This window comes from Eulemur rufifrons, chromosome 7 (assembly GCF_041146395.1).
Source record: "Eulemur rufifrons isolate Redbay chromosome 7, OSU_ERuf_1, whole genome shotgun sequence".
Classification (NCBI taxonomy): domain Eukaryota; kingdom Metazoa; phylum Chordata; class Mammalia; order Primates; family Lemuridae; genus Eulemur; species Eulemur rufifrons.
In genome coordinates this window covers 149,624,427-149,640,103 of record NC_090989.1, presented here as the reverse complement: position 1 = coordinate 149,640,103, position 15,677 = coordinate 149,624,427, and the positions used below count along the sequence as shown (strand labels likewise).

Here is a 15,677-nt window from a genome sequence, read left to right as displayed (position 1 = left end):
TTCACAGGTTTGCTGTGCTCTGTGAATATGTCAATATTTTATTTATTTTATTTTAAAGCCAGAAGAAATAATCTGTAAACCATTCTGTCATTTTGTTCTGCCTCTGTGATAGTTCTAAACCTGGCAACCCAAATGTACTTTTTTATTTTAGTTTACATGGTAATTTGGTAAAACCTCTCTGATAGACATTTGCTTAGTTTTTTAAAATATATTTTGATACTTATTAAATAATCAACTACAGTTATTTAAATCTGCTTTTTTCTGTGAGTTTCAGTCACCAACATAGGTAGTAAAGGGATATTGACCTATATCATTATTGGGCTATTAGAGAACACATTGGCTGGGCCTGCACATTTTGGAGGGGGTGCTTTCTTGAGTTCACCCATTAATTGCTGCTATACAAGAGTGTAAGAAGGGAGGAGGATTGACATCAGAGTCTGTGTCTATTCACCGTGATCCACAGGGACAATATAGCTTTCACTGGTGACTTTTAGATGATCTCTTGAGTTGTTTTTTTCCTTGGGGTTCTGGGAGTAGTGGAGTGAATCTGGGCTTTGGGATCTGACACATCTCGGTTTGAATCTGAGTTTACCTCTTAATTAGCCACACGACCCAGGGGTCAGTTAGTCATCTTTAAGCTTTGGTTTCTCCATTTGTAAAGTGAAAATAATAATATCTACCTCATAGACTTACTGTGTAGTTTAAGAAATAATATTTACAGCTTATCTAGTATTTATTTTGTAAGTACTACTGGGGTGCCAACACACATGTGCTCATGTACACACATGTATACATACCAACTCCAAATGAACCTTGCCAGTCTGCATCAGCCTCACGTAGATTTTTTTGTCTGAACACATTCATCTAGGCCCTTCTTCCTAAGGTCATGATTTTTATTTTGCCTTTGATTAATCTGTTGCATTTCCTCCCTCCTTTTGGATTTTGGGGAATAATTTCAATAAGTTAATATTATCTAGTGTTCCTTACATGCTATGTCCAGAGTACACCCTGCTAAGTACTTTATGTGTGTTATATGTTACCTCATTCATACCTTAGAGTAGCCTAATAGTGGTGCTGTTACCTCCGTTTTGTGGATGAATATACTTACTCTTTAAAGTTCTACAGTTAGTAAGTTGCCTAAGGTGCTAAGGCTAACAAACAGATTGTTTGCTGGCAGAGTCCATGCTCTTAACCACCACACTGTGTGTTTTCAGATTTTTGAGTTCATAGAATTATTGAGAAGCTTGTTAAAAATAAAGAAAATACAGGAACTGGTAACTGTGGTTGGCTGCAGTGTAAACACCTGGGTGGTTAAGGGGAGAAAGGAAAACTTATTTTTCAAATACCACCCTATTGTACTTTATGAATTTTGTACTATTTGCATGTATTGCCCATTTTAAAAAAAGAATTAAAATATTTTTAATGCAAAATATCCAATCCTTGCTTCAGAGATTCTGATTCAGTGAATCTCAAAGTCAAGAATCTTCATTTTTAACAAGCAACCCAGGAGATTCTGGTACAGATAATACAGGAATAAAACCCTGATGTGTCAGGACACAGTTGGAGTAATCAATGTTAAAGGAAACCCTCTTCTGGCTTTGGGAAACATGACTGATGTCCCTAGCAACCTTTATAACACTCCCAACTGTACTTTTTCACATCTTTTAGGTGAGATGACCTCTAATGTTACACCTGTTTTTTGGATTGTGGGGGCTGTCTTACCTCAGCCATTCAAACTTCTTTTTGGTCTGGAATAATCAAATATGCTTGACCATACGTTCATGTCTGACCTTTTAATTTACAGATTTTAATAATGTCCCTGAAATGAGACTCAACGTTACAAGAGTTGTGTCCTTTGTAGATTTGACCTACTTTGGTATGAGAGTGTTTATACAAATGTGTGTTAGTTATTTTCTAGTGGACTCTGTGGGCAAGGTGGTGACAAACCAGGATGGCGTGTTCCGCAGCAATTGCATGGACTGTCTAGACAGAACCAATGTGATCCAGAGTTTATTAGCTCGTCGTTCACTTCAGGCCCAACTTCAGGTGCAAATTCTTTTTTTCTTCTATTGAAAAACAATATAGCAAAAAATTAAAGAAACTTCATTTTTAAAAACCAATAACAAAAAATGTTCATACTGCCCCCACCCCAACACTTCTTTATTTTTGTGTCTTGCCATCATGGGTGTGCACATTTTCCATAACCCTGGTCATTCCATGTATGCATAATTTTTAATTTTGCTATTTTCCTTTAGCATTTATGTAATCATAGTTTTTGATGGTTGTGGTGTTGTGCTATAGTTTACTAAGCCATTTAGGTTGCTACAGTTTTAGTTTATAACTAACACTTAGAGAATATATCTGTATATGTTCTTATTAACTTGCATTATTTCCTTTAGGTTAATTCTTAGAAGTGGAATTACTGGCTTAAAATGAATAAATATATTACTTTCCAAGAGGGTCATGCCAATTTATGCTGACACCAGCAATGAATAAGTGAATCCATATAATTGAACTCTTGCCAGCATTAGATATTTTTATTTAAACATTTTTTTTTATTTTAATAGTACAAAAGTAGCACCTCAAGGGGGTTTTCATTTACATCTCTCTTATTACTAGCAAGGGATATTAACTCCAAGGTAAAAGTTTCTGGCACAGCTTTGCTTTACCACTAAGACTGTGCTGATGAGAAAAATAGATGTGAATTTTTTCTTCTTTTTTTATTTGGAATTTAACATATGTAGAGCCCCGAGTTCTAAATCACATTGGAATTTGCTGTGAGGGGCAAACAAAATGCATCCCAAATGGTTTCCTGCCCAGATAATTAGTAAGCATTCAACTTTTTTTCTGACGGAGAGGGGCATCCTATTCCTTTCCCTGAGTATAGTCCTGCCACTGTCCCTGTGGTACTGGTGCTGAAGGGAGTGCAGGGGTTGCAAGGCCAGGGAGCTCTCAGGAGAGGCTCTGCAGCCTGCCCTGGGCAGGAGAGGGTTGTTGCAAGCTGAGTCCCTTTATATACAACAGACATGTTTCTGGCCTGCAACCGGCAGCCAGGAACCACATGATGCGATTTTGGGACTGTCTGCTTTTTCTTCTTAAATCATGTCTGCTAAAATCTATTACATATAAATATGGATGTGGTTCTTATTCCAGAGACTAGGAGTTTTGCACGTGGGACAAAAGCTTGAAGAACAAGATGAATTTGAAAAGATTTATAAAAATGGTAAGTAATTTCCTTAATATAGGCAAAGTTGCTCAATTTTTAAAATAATATTTTGGATTTAGAATTTTGGTTGTCATTTTAATTATTATCAGCTGTTTTTTATTTTTTTTCACAGCCTGGGCTGACAATGCAAATGCTTGTGCCAAACAATATGCAGGAACTGGTGCCTTGAAGACCGACTTTACCAGGCAAGCCAAGCTTTTAAAATAGCGTTCCACAACAGTGGTTCACAGTCCTGATGCTTTTTAGAATCACATGGGCAAGTTTACAATAGCAACAACAGCAGAACACCTGGGCCTTAACTGAGTCTATGAAGTCAGGATTGCTGGGGAATGAGGCCCAGGGGCCGGTGGGTTCTTAGCCTCCCTGGGGGATTCTGATGCACAGGGAGGGTTGAGAAACACAACTCTGCAGTGCTTCTCAAACCTTACTGTGCACCCAAATTACCAGTCTCATTCAGTAGATCTGGGGCAGGGCCTGAGATCTGCAGCTCTAAAAAGCACCCAGGTGATGCTAATGCTGCTTTCAAGGACCACACTGCGTAGTGAGGAGTTAGAACATTTTGAATTTATTACACATGCACTCGAGTCTTTTTCTGCTGTATAAGTTCCCTAGGAGCAAAATGAGATTTTTTTAGTCTCTTTGTTGTTTCATACCTCTTAACCTGGGCTATGTGTTTCTCTTCATATTTCATATCTTTACAACTGGAACTGAGCGTTTTTCCTCTTTGTGCCTACTTTGGTAATATTTTAGAAGGAGAATACATATTTCTTCGATCTGCAAGCAATTTCTTTTTGTGAAATGTTTCTATATTTTCAGGGATGATTTTTAAAATCTTTGTAACTTATTTCTATAGAATATGCTTATTGGCCATAAAATAGTATGAGAATTTAGTATACAAATCTGTAACTTAAAACTTCTTTTAACCAGAACTGGGAAGAGAACTCAGTTGGGACTTATAATGGATGGCTGGAACTCACTAATACGATATTACAAGAACAACTTTTCAGATGGATTTAGACAAGTAAGTTTGTATTTGATGCTTTTTTGGTCATTAGGTAGTTATACCTTTGCGTTGTTCCTCAGTAATGTAATCACAGGGAGTTTGGGGAGTTACTAATTTCCATCTTTCTGTTCTAGGATTCCATAGACTTATTTCTTGGAAACTATTCAGTGGATGAATTAGAATCTCATAGTCCTTTAAGTGTTCCAAGGGATTGGAAATTCCTGGCTGTAAGAAACCTTTATGTTTTTCTAGTTGTTAAAAGCGTTATGTATGAAAGGATAGATGATATCAGCTCCCCTTGATTTAAATTATTATATGTCGTTTTATGTTTCATTAAAACAAATGTAAATACTCAAGTTTTCCCAAAGAGAAGTTCAGGGCAACAAGTAAAATAACTTTGGAGCATTTGTTTTCTTTTCCTCATACTCTCTCAAAGGGAATATGGATGATTTCTCATTGCAGGAAAACTTCAGTTCTCTTGTGTTCAGAGAATTCAAAGACAAGCCTATACCATGGAAGGCAAACTACTTTTTAACCCTTTCTCCTCTCATTCTGCTCACCAGACTTTGCAAGAGCCTCTCTGGGGTCTCATTCCAGTGGACAAAGTGCCCTGGATTGGAAGGGAAGCCTAGTATCCTGGGCTCTCATCTGGGCAACCTCCTTCCATTTAGCATTCCTTTGTTTGGAGCAAAGGCATACTTCCTCAGATCTTAGAACTTAACCAATCTAAAGACTGGGGCAGTTATGATGGAACCCCTAAATAATGATGTTTTGTTGAAAAAAGATACTGGGTATATCAGCTTGTAGAAGAGTTTTATTTTTCCAAGTAAAGCGTGCACAACTGATTTTGCAGTCGATTAACGTCCTTAAATGATGATCTCTTTCCATTATCTTTTCCAGTTGCCTATTATCATGGTTGTTGCCTTTTCAATGTGCATTATCTGCTTGCTTATGGCTGGTAAGTCTGCTCTTATTTCACATTCTAGAATGTTGAACTTTCTTGTACAACATCCTGAGTTTTTGAGTCCACTCAACACTTGATGTTGCCCTGTTATACTTAATGAGAAAAGTGGAGTGGATTAGATTAGTCCTTAGATGTGACAGGAAGAAAAACATATAGCTAGTAGTTTGATAGTTCGTTGGGTTTTCTTTTAAAACATAATATTTTAAAAACATTTTTTCTTATTACCAAAGGAATACATAGTAATTATAGAAAATATAGTAAGGCGAAAAAGAAGAAAATACTATTTATTGTCCTGCCTTCCAGAAATAAGCTAACCAGTCTTAAAGTTTTGATATTTTAATCTCTGTAAGTATGTAATTTTTTTCAAAAATGAGATAAACAGTTTTGTGATATCCTTTTTCCATTGAGCAATATGAATGTTTTCCTATGTTCTTCATTTTTAATGGCTGCAAAGTTTTCCACTTAATGGACATATCGTTTATTTAACCAACCACTTATTGTTAAGCAAATAAATATTACTAATGGATTAAGATATTACTTATTAAATTGTTAACAGAAAAGAAGCCAAACTCTGTAAAATAATTTTAAAGAGATTTATTCTGAGCCAAATTTGAGGACCATGACCTGGAGCCACGCCCAAGAAGCCTTGAGCAAGTGGACTCACTGTGGCTGGGTTATAGTTTGGTTTTGCACATTTCAGGGAGACAGGGGTTACAGGTGAAGTCAAAAATCAATACGTAGAAGGCACACATTGGTTTGGCCTGAAGAGGTGGGCCATCTCAAAGGGGGAGGTGGGGCTTACAGGTTATAGGTGGGTTTAAAGATTCTTTGACTTGTAATTGGTTAAAGACATGAAACTTTGTCTAAAGGCTTGGAATGTTTTAAGATAAGGAGCTGTTAATCAGAGACAAGCCACTGGACATAAATTTGTTGTGTAAATTGAGGACCTGCAGGTTTGTCTTGTACACCCTTAGGCCTGTTAATGGGTTACAAAGGATATCTCCAAGAAGGGAGGGGGCCCTGATGAGGCATGTCTGACCTCCCTCCTCCTGATAGGCAATTTAGTTTTTGGGTGTCCCCTTGGCAGGCCAAGAGGGGGTCCATTCAGTCAGCCGGTGCAGGGAGCTTTAAGATTTTATTTTAGTTAACAAAATTTTAATAGATTGGGAGTAAAATTGGCTAAGAACCTGAGCTGACAGGGTCTTTACTGGTTTTCTTTTTTCTCTTAATATTCTTTTATGTTACTAAGTCTATAGGCATTTAAAATTAAAGTGAGAAGAGTGCAGTCTCCATTAAATAATGTCCCTGTGCTTTGGGGTTTGAATTTGGGACTTGGTTGCATTACCTTAAGGAGCAATCTTAGGCACTGTGGAAGAAGGGCACCTTCCCGACTTCATCGTCTATCCCAGATTCCTTGGACTAACCTTTGTCTGATGCCTCCGTCCTCAGGGCACCATTCCCATGCTCCTTTTTCACGAAGTCTTCCTTTATTCTGCCACACAGAAGTCATCTCTCCGTTTCTGGATCCCCAGAGCACTCCCTGTACCTCTCTTCTAGCACTATCATCTTTAAACCTCATAAATACCTAGAGATTTATTTTTCAGAAGTAGCATACCTCCTTGGTGTGCCTGACATGCTCAGTGTATATTTCTCTTTGTATGGTTGATGATTTGCATACTCGTCTTTTTCACTGGGCCAACAACTTATTGAGGGCAGAAACTCTGTCTTACTCATTGTTTTATCTCCTACGTCCGGGATATAGTAAATGCTCAGCATGTTTGCTGAACTAAAGACTCTTATTCTTGAGGAGGAGGCCCAGTACCTGTTCATCTCTGTATTCTCCTCAGTGTTCAGCACGGTCCACAGTAATGACATAGTTTTGAATAAATGCTGGAATGCTGAGTAGGGGGAAGGAGCCATTCTATTATTATTCTAGTTGGCAAACTTTTTCTGTAAAGAGCCAGATAGTACATATTTTTGTCTTTAATGAATTGCTTGTGGTCTCTGTTGCCCATTGTTTTTGTTTTTACAACCCTTTAAAAATGTAAAAACCATTTTTGGCTAACAGTATGAAAACAGGTTGAGGGCACAGGAATTGCTTGTGGCTTGACTGTGGGTCCTTTGCCAGGCTTTGCCACAAGAAAGAAGAGGACAGAACTGGCGAGCACGTGCTGATTGCCCAGCAAGGTTCTTCAGAGGCCAGGAGCTGGTTTCATTTACTCCCGAGATGCTCTGACTTCTTTCTTTACAACACTGCCTAGTGGAGGCCATTCTGGGGGAGCCACTCCACTGTTAAATTAGTTTTGTTGTTTTGTTTTGACTATACCTTCATTTACCTAAAGAACCTCTAGAGAGGCAGGAGAGTCAAGGCCAAGAGCTCAACCTGAATAAAATGGATGTTTCCTTTGGGGAGTGTCCAACAGAGTGGGCTAATAAGGATCTGCCTTTCTTCTTTTGTCCAAGAAGAATTTTAAAACTCAGAGCTGTGAAAATCAGCAAGTACATAAATGTGAACATATTTTTCAGTAAAAAGAGATGGGATCCTGTGAATGGTAACATCTCATGTCAGTAATTGTTGCACGGAAATGAACTTGTGACATTCGGGAGTGGTAATGTTGATTGCTAACCCCTGCTGTGATTTTCAAGAGAATGAAAAACAAATGTAGCATGATCTCTGACAACTTGTCAGGAAAGTGTCTAGACGCTGGTTTTCTTCCCTGGTGTAGTCTCTCACTGGCAGTTGGCCCCTCACGTGTTTCTCCATCTGCAGATGAGGCCAGTACTGTTGCAGGAGAGCAGCGACACAGGATCAACTAGTCAAGGAGTAAAACAAACTAGATCTTTGCCCACTGGCCTGCTGCTAACCTTCATGAACCCCAGACTTTGAAAAATACATATCAGCACACTTGTACTAAATGTGTTATTAAAATATATTATTGGGTTTTGTTTTACATACTTTAACTTTTCTGAAGTATGTATATTTTATAAAGTATATTTTTTGTGTAGATATTTTTGGTAGTAGCTTATATCTGTCATAGGTAGAACTGTGAATTAAACTATTAGTAATGGTTTCTTATAATATTAAAATACACTAAAAGTGATAATGATTATTTGTGTAACAAAATATGAAATAGTTTAGTTCAGTGGTTCTCAGAGCACGGCCTCTGGATCAGTAGCATCAGCATCATCTGGGAACCTGTTAGAAATACAGATTCTCAGGGCCCAACAGCTGATGCTTTCTCAAGCCCTGCGGAGGATTCTGGTGCTAGCCAGAGTTTGAGAACCACTGGTTTAAACATTAATTTAAGAGATTCTTGTATTTTTCCTGTGAATGTACTAGTAAACTTTATTTTTTTTTCTTTTTTTTTTTTTTTTTTTTTTTTTTGTTTTGTTGAGACAGAGTCTCACTTTGTTGCCCAGGCTAGAGTGAGTGCCGTGGCGTCAGCTTAGCTCACAGCAACCTCAGACTCCTCGGCTTAAGCGATCCTACTGCCTCAGCCTCCCGAGTAGCTGGGACTACAGGCATGCGCCACTATGCCCGGCTAATTTTTTCTATATAGATTCTTAGTTGTCCATATAATGTCTTTCTATTTTTAGTAGAGACGGGGTCTCGCTCAGGCTGGTCTCGAACTCCTGACCTTGAGCAATCCACCCGCCTCGGCCTCCCAGAGTGCTAGGATTACAGGCGTGAGCCACCACGCCCGGCCTGTACTAGTAAACTTTAATGTTGTCAAGATGTGCAAGCCTACTGAAAACTGGATCTGGTATCAACAAATAACTTTTATTGACCAGCTCTTTGTTTTTTCACATCCACAGGTGACACTTGGACAGAAACACTGGCCTACGTGCTCTTCTGGGGAGTTGCAAGCATTGGAACGTTTTTTATTATTCTTTACAATGGCAAAGATTTTGTCGATGCTCCTAGATTGGTCCAGAAAGAAAAGATAGACTGAATTTGTGTTTGTGGAAAGCGGCTTGGCTTGGAAGATTCCATCATGCAGAATTGGAGTCTTTACTGACCTGCTTTCCACAGCAGCCAAGGTCTTTTTAATGCCTTTATCCAAAAGCACATCTTGTGCTCTGTGTGAGGTGATGACAGGATTGATCTGATGTTACTGCCTTGATGGTTTCTTTACTGTTAGGAGAGTTATATTTATAATTTGAAGCTATTCTACAATTAAAATATAACCTGAATTCAGCTCACAGAATAGAAGCTGAATCTATTCATTGGATTCTATTCATTGTCCATTTAATCAACTGTTGCAGAATAAGTAATATATTTTAAAAACTCTAGCTTCTTTCCTTATTTAAAACAGCAAAATTATTTTTCTATCTCAGTTTCATTATTGTCATTGTAGAAGCAGTCACTGTTAGTTGGCAGGCATACTTTTCCACATACCTTTGGACTTCTCACTAAAGTTTAGTGCTAAGCTAACTAGGTTTATAAAATGTACGTCTCTTACAGACATCAAGTAGTTGGATGAGATAATCTGTGACTCATGGTAGGGAAGCGGGCAGTGGGGTCTGGGGTTCTGTGACGTTTCCAGCAGGCTGCCTCATGCCTTCGGTCAGCTCGTGCTGCTGGAGTGTGGTCGCAGAGTTCAGATATACTTTATCTTTTTAAAAGGTTGTAAATAAAATTAAAGAATGTAAAGTCTATCTCCTATGCTAAAGGTCCAAAGCCGCCTCTGTTTCAAGGATTGCCCCAGTGTGGAAAATACCATTGACTTGTCAGCCGTGCATTTTGATTTCTCTGGGGGTCACTCATTGAGACATGCAGGCCTCCGAGAGGGTCTTATGCTAGATTGGATATTGCACTTGGGGCAACAGCTGCTTTTCCACGCATGGAACTATTGATGCTTTTCACTGTGTCAAGGATTTTGTTGGCTATCAATAAGTGTGTCTGAAACTTAGTGCTTCCAGGTAGTTATAGTTCTCCAAATCAAGGACCAACTTAAACTTTAATTTATGTGCAAAAACAAACCTGAAAAATATGCTTCAGAAGCTGTGCATATTTCTAATTGTAAGTCAGACTGTATATTCAAATTGTAATTATGGGATTTAAATATTAGAACTGTATGTAAGGTAGTATAATTACCACTATTTTAGAACAATTCAGTTAAACACTGCTACAGTATTTCAGTGTTGTGCTTGAAAATATGTACAGTCTTTTTCCAATAGTGATACCTTACGTTGTCCTTAAATATTTCTAAAAGCGCCTTTATTTCAACATTATCTTTTTTCCAACATTATCTTTTATAAACATTAATAAGAGTTGCTAGTTTTAAAAAATCTAAAGGAAATAAGAGCTGGAAAAAGCCTCTGTAGCTTAAAATCAGTCATTAAAACTAACAATAGAGTAAGTAAATATAGCCACCTATTCTTAACATGTAAATAAACATAATTTGTTCCAAAGATGGAATACTGAAACTTAATTCATGTCTACTGTAATATATTATTTAAATACTACTGGGCATTTCACATTAAGAACTTACGTTGGTAACTACAACAAAGACCAAATCTGAACTGCTAATGCGGCTGCTCTGTAGGGAATGAACTAATGTTGGTGTGTTAGATCTTAAGGTATCAATATTTCAGAACCCTGCAATGATTTTATTTCCAAATTCATGTACTATACACAGCCATAAGTGCAAATAAAATGTCATATTCTTTTCTAACTACTGTTTCTGTTGTTCCTGTACTTCATCTTGAAAAGTGATGTTTTTCTTTTTTATTGTAGAATTTAAAAAATCATGTAAAGCAATGCATGGTCATTATAAAAAAACTAGACAATATAAACAAGAAAGTCAATAGCTTCTGAAACGCTGCTTTCCAGTTATGGTACTTAAGAAATTTTATATACCCTTATAGTTACTTTTTTAGTTATAGATAAGACCAGGGAAGTATTTAGTAAAGTATAATGTCCATAAAAAGTATCCCCCATTTCCGAATTGTAATTTGTTTTTCAAAGTGATACAGATCTCGACTGATTAGTGGGAAAATATTGCCTATTAGAAAATTTTCTCTTCAGACCACAGGAAGCTGTCCCTGAACATGAGGGAAATAGTGATGTAAAAAACACCATTGTACCTAGGAGACCCTCACTCGTGTGAGAAGTGAGATGAAACTTCTTGGAAATGGCTTGCACGCTTGCTCGCTCGTTCTTTCCACACACACACACACACACACACACACGCATGTATATGTGTATATATTAATGTATGTATATATATGCATTAGCACTTGTACTGTAGGTGAGGTACAGAGCTGGCACTGGAGGGAATCAGGTGGCTTCCTGGAGGAGGTGGGGCTTTTGCTAGGACCAAGGTGTTCTGATTAATGCTGTGGAGCAAATTAGCCCAAAAGAGAGAAAGGGAAGGAGGGGTGGAGAGGGCAGAGAAGGGACACAGACACAACAGGTATGCCATGAACTCCCCACCCAGGGTTCCCCTGAGCCAGGGCACAGCCCGTGCTGCTCTTATCCTTAACTCCTGGCTGCCTTCCCATTTTGGAGGAAGTGCTGGGAAAGGTGCCTTGCTCTCAAGGATTCTATACCCCAGCTCTATTTAAAGCTTTACTCTTTCCCTCCTATGCTTTTGGGCATCTGTAGCACAGTTGGGAAGAAAAGAACCTGCACCTTGGAAGCCCGTGCTCTCCTTCCCAGTGAGATTCCTATATCTTCCCAGAGAGATTACTCTTAGCCCCATTATTTTTTTCACATTTCCTTGCACTTATTCCTAGTTTAACACATACGTTACACTAGATAAGTGTATTGTTTTGCTTTTGGGTTTTTTTTTTTGTTGTTTTTTTTTTTGAGACAGTCTCACTCTGTTGCCCAGGGTAGAGTGCCATGGCATCAGCCTAGCTCACAGCAACCTCAAACTCCTGGGCTCAAGCCATCCTCCCGCCTCAGCCTCCCGAGTAGCTGAGACTACAGGCATGTGCCACGACACTCGGCTAATTTTTCTAGTTTTAGTAGAGATGGGGTCTCACTCAGGCGGGTCTTGAACTCCTGAGCTCAAGCAATCCTCCCACCTTGGCCTCCCAGAGTGCTGGGATTACAGGCGTGAGCCACAACGTCCGGCCATGTTTGGCATGGTTTTTGAAGTGTATAAAGATGGTATTCTCTGTGTATCTTCACACAGCTTGCCTTTGGAGTCAGCATTGTTTCTAAGGTTCATCCACATTGATGGTTATAGCGGTGGCCCACTCCTGTTAACTATTGTTTACATTGAATGAATATATTACAAGGCAGGTATTCATTTGGATTTATTGATGACAATTCATGTTTTGTCCAGTCTAATATTGGTGGATATTTTAGTTGTCTGTGGTTGCTTGTTCTCATACTCGTACTGCTGTGAGCATTGCATATGTCTCCCCGGGGGAAAGTGTTTCTCCCTGTTTTATGCCCAGTGGTAGAATTATGAGCCTGAAATATACAAAATAACATGAAATTATTTTCTAAATGGGTTATGCTGTTTATATTCCTACCAGTTCCACATTATCACCAATGCTTGGCATTGCCTGATGTCCTAACTTTTTAATCCAGCAGGGGTGAAATGGTATCTCACTCTGGAGTTTCTCTGACCACTAATGAGATTGTGCATCTTTTCATAGTTTTGCTTTTGGCCATCTGTTTCCTGTTCCTTGCCGATCGAGGTCTTTTGCCTGTTTCTGTTAGGTCTTTTATCCTATTGATTTGTTGAAATTCTTTATATTCTGGAAAATTCTTCATTGATTATGTGTACTATAAACATCTTCTCCCTGTTTGTAGCTTGTCTTTTCATTTTCTTATGATGACTTTGGATGAAAAACTATCATTTCAGTGGTGTTGAGTGTGTTTTTCTAGCACATTGTGTTCCTGTGTAAGACCATATTGCTCAACTCCAAGGGACTCCTTTTCATGTAGTTTTGCTTGTTCATTTTTAGGCCTTTATTCCATCCACAATTGACTTTGGGCAGTGGGTTTTAAGGAAAGAGTCTGTATCCATCAAGATAGGCCAGATTATGCTGTGGTGTAAAATGATTTTCAAATCTCAATGGCTTTGGAAAAAAAAGTTTATTTCTCTCTCATACTGTGTATCCTTGAAGTTTTGGATATAGCTCTGCTCCATACCTGCATTCTGGGACTGGACTGATGGAACAGCTTCTCCTCGGAATATTGCCAGTTGTCCTGGCAGAAGGAAAAGGGAGAAGCTTCCGCTCGAACGTGACACAGCATCTCCTCACATTTCACTGGCCAAAGCTGGTCACAGGGCCAAGCCTGAATCACTGAGGCCTCGAGAGGGCAGCGTTCACCGCCATCTGGCATAGCGTCCAGTGTTCTTCTCCCCCTGGGGTTAGCCAGTTGCTGAGAAGGCTGCTGAATCCCACCCCTCCTGGTCTGGAGTGCCACCACTGTCATCTGTCACGCTCCCTCGACTTGTGGGTGTTTGGGGCTCTCTGTTCTGTTCCATTGGCCTGTGTGTTTTCACTGCTGAGAACTATTCCTCGTGGAATGGCCCTGCCACGCGCTCTGGGCCCTCCAGCTCCTCAGTCGGCACAACAAGAGCTTGATATAGTGAACTTTCCCGACTGTCTTTGGTAGTAATTTAAGTTCTGTATGTTCGTAGTTGTTTTTTGAAAGCGGGGACCTGTGGTGAGAGCTGGTTGTGAACACGGGATTAAGCAGAGTTGTCTAAACTGCAAGACCCGTCAGAGGTTTGAAAAGTATAGCAGCGCCCAAACATTTTAGCTTATGGAATGTTTCATTTATGGAGCATTTTATAGGATCAGTCTTCCATGGAAGTCATTCTTGACGAGGCTAGCATGGGGGAGAGTACTCTGCCCTCAGAGTTGAAAACCATGAGCTCTAACCTATTGAACCTCAGTGGAGTGTTGGACCTCATGGTCCCTTAACTATAACTTTTTTGATTATTATCCATGTGGCAATTTCCTAACATTCTCCACCCCCCCCCGCCCCCCACACACATACGCACATGTGCACACACCTGCCGTGAGACCCAGATAAATCTACAGCTGGGCGTCTTCCTTCGTGTCCTGCTCTCATCCTTCCCTGCCACTGGCTTCGTTCCTCTGTGCTGGATGTCTGTGCAGAGGCTCCATGGATGCGATTTCACTGGACGGACCAATTATTAAGGAGCTGAGACATTTAATTATGACGAATGCCCTGGTCCCAGTCTGTTTGTTCCTCACACTTCCCTTTATAGATTATTGTGAGCCTGAATTTGTGTTTTGTTTTTGTTTGTATCAGCCAAAGGTCTAGGTGTTCGTCTTTGTGCACTCACCATTTTCGGTGATACATGCCTATCGCCCCTTTATTATTCTAACTGTATGAAGCTGAAGTATCATCCATTAAAATATCATGTTATATTTTATGTCCTAAATTAAGCTGCTTTTGAAGTGGGGTTTAAACATAGACTTTGACATTAGGAAAAGTAGGAAGTACAGGTGGTGCGTCACGTGTAGAATTTAGAGTGTTCTCTCTGAGCTTCTGGGCCCACACATCTCCTGGGTTTTGTTCTGCTTTATTCACTGCTCCCTTCCCTGTTCATCTCTCCTTCATCCCTCTTCTAGTTACTTGTTTCTGGGAAGTAATCTCATCATGTGAGTCAGGAATCCGGGCATAGCTTGCCTGGGTGATTCTTCTGTTCCATATGGCACTCTGGAGGTCATTGGTGGTTTTTGGCTGACAGATGGGCTGGCCTGGTGTCTTGCGAGGATGGCTGGAAGGTGGACTCAGCCAGTCCTGTGAGCTGGAGCGCCTACGCACGGCCTCTGCAGTGTGGCAGTCTCTGGTAGTGGGACTTCATACATGGCGGCTCAGGGTTCCAGCAAACCAGGTAGAAGTTGCATGGCCTCTTATGAGCTAGCCCTGGATGTCAAATGGTGTCTTTTCTGTCATTTTATTTTGGCTGAAGCAGTCACAGGCACACCCAGATTCAGGGGGAGAGGGCACAGACCCTGTCTCTCCATGGGAGAGATGGAAAAGAATCTGGGGCCATGTCTGAAAACATGATTTTGTAGGCCTTGGTCTCAGGCCCTCTTCTTTTCTCCTTTTACACTCACACCCCAGATGATCTCAGTTAGACCTGTGGCTTTAAATGACATCTCTATACTGTGACTCCCAAATTTGTATCTCTAGCTCAGAACTTTCCCAAAGCTCCAGATTCTTATATTCAACAGGCTACCAGCTATTGTCACCTGATTCACAGGCACCTCAGACAACGTGGTTACCAGAGCTCTTGACTCATACTCTGCAGACGAGTTCTGTCCCTGTTTCCCCTCTCAGGAAATGCCACTAGATCCACCCCTAGGGTGCATCCAGCCCATCAGCAATCTTGGCAACTTTCCCTCCAAAATGTAACTCAAACCTGCCCACTTTCTTGTCCATTTCCAAGTCCACGCTGCCGTCTTCTTCCATGGGCTTGTTACAGTAGCTTCTGGAGTGATTTTCCAGCTTCTCCTATTATGTCTCTCTCCTC

The 15,677-nt window shown here is 40.0% G+C and overlaps 1 protein-coding gene across 2 annotated transcripts in view; it reads left to right on the top strand.

The window, feature by feature from the left end:
• The window catches only part of SACM1L (SAC1 like phosphatidylinositide phosphatase), a 60,939-nt gene extending 50,069 nt beyond the window's left edge, over nt 1-10,870 (top strand). For both annotated transcript variants that reach the window (XM_069473521.1, XM_069473519.1), the window contains 7 exons: nt 1,908-2,046; nt 3,154-3,223; nt 3,339-3,411; nt 4,154-4,247; nt 4,364-4,456; nt 5,130-5,187; nt 9,010-10,870. In XM_069473521.1, the coding sequence (XP_069329622.1) occupies nt 1,908-2,046; nt 3,154-3,223; nt 3,339-3,411; nt 4,154-4,247; nt 4,364-4,456; nt 5,130-5,187; nt 9,010-9,146 (664 nt within the window). In that variant the 3' untranslated portion in view covers nt 9,147-10,870. The remainder of the gene's footprint in view (nt 1-1,907; nt 2,047-3,153; nt 3,224-3,338; nt 3,412-4,153; nt 4,248-4,363; nt 4,457-5,129; nt 5,188-9,009) is intronic.
• Nucleotides 10,871-15,677: the final 4,807 nt, after the last annotated feature.